This window comes from Condylura cristata, unplaced genomic scaffold (genome assembly GCF_000260355.1).
Source record: "Condylura cristata isolate star-nosed mole 26May11 unplaced genomic scaffold, ConCri1.0 scaffold00016, whole genome shotgun sequence".
NCBI classification, from domain to species: Eukaryota; Metazoa; Chordata; class Mammalia; order Eulipotyphla; family Talpidae; genus Condylura; species Condylura cristata.
The window spans coordinates 38,601,400-38,607,727 of record NW_004567117.1 but is presented as its reverse complement, the minus strand read 5'-3'; the positions used below and the strand labels follow the sequence as shown (position 1 = coordinate 38,607,727).

At 45.7% G+C, this 6,328-nt stretch overlaps 1 protein-coding gene across 1 annotated transcript; it reads right to left on the bottom strand.

The window, feature by feature from the left end:
* Positions 1-228: 228 nt before the first annotated feature.
* On the bottom strand, positions 229-4,817 carry PMAIP1 (phorbol-12-myristate-13-acetate-induced protein 1). The gene is made up of 2 exons (XM_004683942.2): positions 4,605-4,817; positions 229-1,819 (listed from the first exon to the last, which is right to left on the bottom strand). Exons 1-2 carry the CDS (start codon positions 4,660-4,662, stop codon positions 1,713-1,715), a joined length of 165 nt encoding a protein of 54 aa, XP_004683999.1. The 5' UTR covers positions 4,663-4,817; the 3' UTR covers positions 229-1,712.
* Positions 4,818-6,328: the final 1,511 nt, after the last annotated feature.

Below are 6,328 nucleotides of genomic sequence, written 5' to 3'. Positions count from 1 at the left end.
TCAAGAACTAAATGCCTGGTGTTCACTTCCTATTTTTCATTATTTCCTCTCTGATTTAACTGTTAAGTCTCTTGACAGCAGAAATCATACCAAATACCCCAGTTTTCTCCACTTCGGTGAACTGGGAGAACGTAGTGTCAAAAGGGGACTGCTGAGGGAAATCAGCTCAAAAAAAGTCAGTTTCACAATAAACATGCAGTAGTTCACACATTTGCAAAACACAGGAAAGAAAGGTGATCATTTTTAATCGTTTAAAGCTACAGTATCAAGTTTGATCAGCATATATATATATAAATACAGTTACATACCATAAATATCCCCATGGCGAAATAGCTGCCTTCAGGCATACAAAAAATGTCTTCACAACTAAATAAACTAACCTGAAGTAATACTGAAGAAAAACAGATGCTGAGGTAATTTTCATCTAAAGTGACTATAGCCTATATTAAAACATTCTTACTGTAAAAGTTCAAGTAGTTACAAAACAAATGCTGGTCTCATAACCTAAAACTGCAACTTAAACTAATGTACTTTCAAGCTAAACACAAACGTTATCATTATAAATAGGTAAAAATAAATAAAAATACCCCTGTTGAAGGTCAATTACAATTTTTTTTTCTTTTTATATGGTTGAGGTCTTTGCTGATAGCCTGGACTTTTAATAATAAAAATTTAGACATTCATGAGCCCTTTCTTGGAATCTTCAAGTAATACTAATCCCAACCAGAGAGAAAACTTCATGCATGTCAATGGGGTTCATATGCTGATCGATCTGGTCCCTTTTTTAAAGTCATTTCAATTATGAAAACATGTTTAATTGTCTTTAAAAAAAAAATCACACCTTACTAGGATACAGAGACTTGAATGAGAAATAGTATTTTAGAATTTAGAAATGCATTTTCTTAGCAAGTTACCTTACAGTATCATTTGTTTTACTAAGTTTTAATTACAGCAGAAAAAGATCTAATTCACTTTTTTCATTATTTCTGGCTATGCAAAATCCCCACCCATTGTATCTTTTCACATTCAGGCTGTAATACACCATATCCCTATAGCAAATAATATTCTTATACTTCTATTGAACTTTTTCAAAGCACACTTTCCAATTAAGATCCCAGCTGAACAGAAGCAAAAAATCTTAAGTCAAAAGAAATGAACTATCAAGTTATCTTATGTTGTAGTGACCTATAAAACCAACATTCAGCAACATGATATTCAGTGTTCTCAGAATGAAAAGTTTACTTTTAACAAGATAATCTATAAACCAAGACCATACATTATTGTGGAGTGATCACCCACAATTGGAAAGAAACAAGGAACACAGTTTGTTTCTTGGTCGCTACCCTCAGTGTAATCATTTGTCAACTCCCCTTACACAAGTTAGGCTGGGCACCAACTTTCAGCAAAAATATCAGAATGATTATCTATGCAAATATAACAGGTATCTATAATCAATTCTCTATTTTCCATGCTTTCTTCAAAATAAACAATCAAGTAGATGTATAATGTCTTCACATCCCAAAGAATGACTTCTGGGAAACCTACAACAGAAATTCAGTTTTATATATTCCATCTTCCTTTCCAAGGGCATCCAGAAGCAAGTGAGCACTTGACATCCTTCTCCAAGGCCTTCTCTCCTCTAATTGATAAAATCAGCGCTTCCTGAGGAATCACCCCTTTTGAGATTCCTCATTTCAAAGCTTCTAAAGCAGTCAGGTTCCTGAGTGGAAGAATTTGGAGATGAGGTTCAGAATCTTCTGCCGAAAATTCAGTTTGTCCCCAATTCTCCTGATTTGCATGGCGCATTCAACCTCAGCCTCTGAAATGGAAAGCACAACATCAAATTATGTGGACAAACTATAAACCAGCAAGAGTGTGTACATCCCAGTTGAGTATTGACCCAGTGAGTCCTTTCTCTGAACTTAAATGTCATGTACACCATTTTCTTAAAAAGAATCCTGGTAGACCCTCCCTGGTGGCTCAGCGGGTTAAAGCACAGCACTGAGAAGCTAAAGTCACTTCTGCGTGAGTTCGATCTCCCCCAGAGGCAGACCTCTCTTGGCCCTCCCGCTGCTCCCCTCAGCAGTGTACTTCCTGGATCTGCCTGTTCTGCTCCCCGCTCTGTCTCTGGTGAATCCTATCACCCGCCACGTCTCTGGCCTGTACCCCAGTTCTGTATGAATAAATAAATAAATCTTTAAAAAAAAAATCTTGGATATGATCAGTTAATATGGTGAATGCCACAAAGAACTGGTTAGTGGGCCAGGGTAGGAAGGTGGCCTCCTTTTCCCTCGCATATAATGTTAGTTGGGGGCAATGGAAGGCATTCTTGTTCTTTCATAGTTTCAGCTTTCAAGTATGATTTATTTTTTAGATGACAGTAAGAGTATGTCCTTCTTACAGATGTTCTTTCCCTCACTTAAGAAAACTGAATTTTTCTCATAAAAGATTCCTAAAATCTAATTCCAAAGATCTGCATTGTCCAAAATAATTTAGGACTGTACATTTCATTTTTTAAAAGATTTATTTTATGTATTCATGCATAAAAGAACTGAGGTCTAGGCTAGAGGTGAGGGTGGGAGGATTCACCAGAGACAATAGGAGGGAACAGGCAGATCTACAGAAATAAACTGCTGCGGGGAGGAGAAATCTGCCTCTCCCTGTGGGCAAAAGTCAGATAGTGCAGGAAATAGCTTTATAGCACTGAGACTTTAACCCTTGAACCACCACCAGGGAGGCCCAGAACTGTTCCCACAGCCCAATCTGTACAAATTCATTACCTTTACGGAGATGACTGAAAATTGTTTTAATTCACATATTTACTACTTTTTAGAACTGATATTGTAATTAGTTAAATGCTAATTTAAAAAACATAATGCTAATTATCTAGTTTTCAAGTCAATTTTTAAATGAAAGTAATACCACATCTATATTGACCATATTTCAACTTCCTTGGATATTTCAAAAAGCAATTCAGTGTCTTTCTAGTCCACCCCAAAATCATGATTATAAGTACTAAAATTTATAATGACTACAAATTAAAATCCGGTTTTGTGAGCAGAGCCTTCAAAAGCCCTATTTGGATTCAAAATATAGTGTAAATATGTAGTAATGTACATGTCAACAAATTTCCCTCTCTAGAAGTGGGTGAAATGTTTATAATACCTAACAAAAGACCTAATAAATCTCATTAAGATGCCATTTTTTAGATTAGAGTCAAACATTTTGTACTAACAAAGTCCTATCCTTTCAAGCGGGTAGGAGAAATTAACACACTATCCTGAAAGCCATCATTTTTCAGCCTACAATTTTATAAGACTTGATTTCTAAGTGGAACCATTATCGTTTTTACCCAAAAAAAGGAGAGTAAGAGAGCTCCTATACTTGTGTCCTTAATCTGCTACCGGTTACCCATCTATAAATGCTTTATTAAAAAAGAAAAAAAAAGTGTTAACTGTGTGAGGTGATGGAGGGTAACATTGTGGCAATCATTTCATAACACCATTAAATCTGCACGTTTTCCCCTAAAACTGACACCATGTATTATGTCATTTGTCTCAATTTTTAAAAAACCTATCACTGTCTAGCAAGGTGACGGGCCTTCCTACTGCCCCGTTACTGGTCTCCAAGTAGGCTCCGTGAAGGTGACCCACAGGTAAGGCCTTCCAGGGAAACACCGACAGAATGCTTGGCCCTCACAAAGGTGGGTGAGAGCCTTTCTCTCTCCCAAGCAAGAGCAGCATAGGGCCACTTAGGCCGAGACCACTTCCTCTGCATGCCCCGAGAGCCCCACAAAATGAAACTAACATTAAAGGGGCCCTAAGACTGATGTAATCGCTCTGTGACCTCCTCAGAGCCCTGGTTCTACCCCTCGCAGGAAGGCTTCCTCCCTCGGTAAGGTTTATAAGGGGGAGGAGGGGCAGGGGTGAAAAATATTTGACGGAGCTACTTGGTAGGGGGAGGGTGGGCAGAGTCAAGGATGGGTAAAAGGGAAGGAACCCCTACTTTTCATCTCCTTTCCATCCTTTATCATCAAAATGTTCAAATATTCTTGACAAAAACGTACGACTTGTTAGATCCCTGAACTCGAGCATCCCCGCACTCCATCACTCATTCGTCCTGGAGCGGGGCGAAAGGCAGTGTCCACGCTGGACGCTGTAATTGACAAAGCCGAAGAGGAATGCGCAGAGCCGCGGACCCACCGTCCGGGGCAGCCGAGGGGCAAGAGGCCAGGCGGCTCCCGGGGCCTCCCCCGCCCCACCTGCCGAGCCCGGACTTTCTCCTCGAGGCGTGTCCTGCACTTGCACTTTTTCTCCCAGTGGCCTCGAGAAAGGGCCCAGAAGGCTGCTGGAGAGCCGGCACAGCAAAGAGGCTTTCTGCCCGCGCTGAGACGCAGCGGCATCTCAGCCCCAAGCCGCGCGCCCTTCCATGCCGTCTCCACGACCGTGGGAAACCCCCTGAAGAAGTTTCTGGAGGCGCCCAAAAGTCACCCCAGGGGAGCAGACCCTGAGAGCCCCGCGGGCGGGCGGAGCGGACCCAGCCCCACCGAGTCCCCTCCCCGGCCCCGCCCCGGCCAGGAGCTCCGCGGGCCCCGCGGTCCCTACCTGCCGGAGCCCGGGTGGGGCTCGGCTGCGCGTTCTTACGCGCCTTCTTCGGGGGCATCTCCGCAGGCAGCCGGCGGGAGCTCTGCGGCAGAACCCGGGGCCAGACCCGCCGGGCACTCGGGCCTGCAGGACGCGAGCGGCGCGAGGGCGGCAGCCGGGGGGACGGAGCCGGAGACGCGACTTCGGGCGCGCGGGGAACCTGCGGGTGGTGGCGCGGCCGCTGCCCGCCGCTTGTTTTATGGGACTTCCCGGTGACGTAGCGAAACTTGACTCCCGGCCCACCCTGTCCCCGCCCCGGGGCTGCGAGCGCGCGCGGGGTGGACGCCCGAGTCCCGCGCCTCCGGGCGACCTGTCTGGACAAGCTCCGTCCCGCCGCGGCGCCGACCCGCGGCGGGGGGCGCAGGGCGCTCGGCCGACCCGACCCTGCGTAGCCCCCAAGTGACTCCCTGAGCAAACTGGGCTGGGAGCGACTGAGTCTGCAGCCACCGAGGAGTCACTGGCAGTTTGCTGCGGGGCTGGAAGTCGCCGCATAGAGAGGCTTTCCTACCCCGCAATTGGGGATGGGGAGCAGCCAGGGGTCCCGTCCTTATATTCCGTGGGCGAATAGAGACCTCGGAAGCAATCCCCAACGAGTTCGGAAAAGGCCAGTTTTCGAATCGATCCAGTGTAGGTGAAATGAGGGTAACTTTAATAAACTGTAGAGATGATACCTGAGGCGAGGCAAGAAAAGCCCCAAGTGGAAACTCTAAGCGAGTGAGCGAGCAAACCCCGTTTTGATGTGGAACGTGGGGTGTGGGGTGTGTGGAGGCAAGGAGGCAGCGGTACCCGGTCAGGACTGTGGTTTTTAAAGCAGAGCGAGCTTGTTCCCTCTACAGAGGTAAATATTGCTCCCCCTGGATGCTAGTAACAAAAAAAGAAGAACCGTGTAGAAAATCTTCAAATGCTCTTTGCAGCGAAGAATGAACTGCCTGGGCAATATGGGTTATTGGCACGATGTTTGGCTGACCCTTGAGTAATTTCAAAAGGAACTAAAGCGGCGGTCCCTTCAGGCTAAGCTGGCAGGTACTCATTCCCTCCCCAGAAAACCGGTCGAAACTGGCATTCTCATCGTGGCCCCTTTACAGCTGGGAAGCCTGAGGATCGCAGAGTGTAAGCGAATTGCCCAAACTCACGTCGTCAGAGGGCAATGCCAGGATCTGCAGTCGGCACGCTGGCATTGGCAGCTAAAGTGGTTCCCCACTGCAGCCTACCCAGAAGTCAGTTTCCTAGAAAATGGGGTTTCCTGTTATCTGGCGTTTCATGCAGAGCAACGGAGTCGGTGTTTAATCTGCCTGACTCCCTAGAAATACTTGGTTTGGTTCTGAAAATTTGATTTGGTTACTATTTTACAAAATGTGAGATTGCATTAAAAGCTTGGATTTCTGGCATTTTGGCAAATCAGAAGTGTTAGCCAGCTGGGATGCGGTTCCCAAAAGTGCAGACCCCACCACTGCAGCTCAGGCCAGGAAGGGGTGGCAGCCTCAGCTCCCCCAGGAGGGTCCTTGGGCGGAGTCCTCTCCCCCAGCCCCCTACTCCTACACTTTCCTGGCTGTTTGCTTTTCTCTTTACATTATCTGGCCACTTCAGCTTGTTTATTTACCTCAAATCACTCAATCAACACAATCCTGCACGTATTTACAGTTCCGTACTCCAGAAGTATAGACAACTGGATCCTCAGGACAAAA

Bases quoted from the DNA above. Each gene is read 5' to 3' on its own strand.
- PMAIP1 (XM_004683942.2), bottom strand. From the start codon at position 4,662: ATGCCCCCGAAGAAGGCGCGTAAGAACGCGCAGCCGAGCCCCACCCGG. The intron at 1,820-4,604 runs GTAGGGACCGCG...TTTCCATTTCAG, and splicing joins CCCCACCCGGGCTCCGGCAG to AGGCTGAGGTTGAATGCGCC.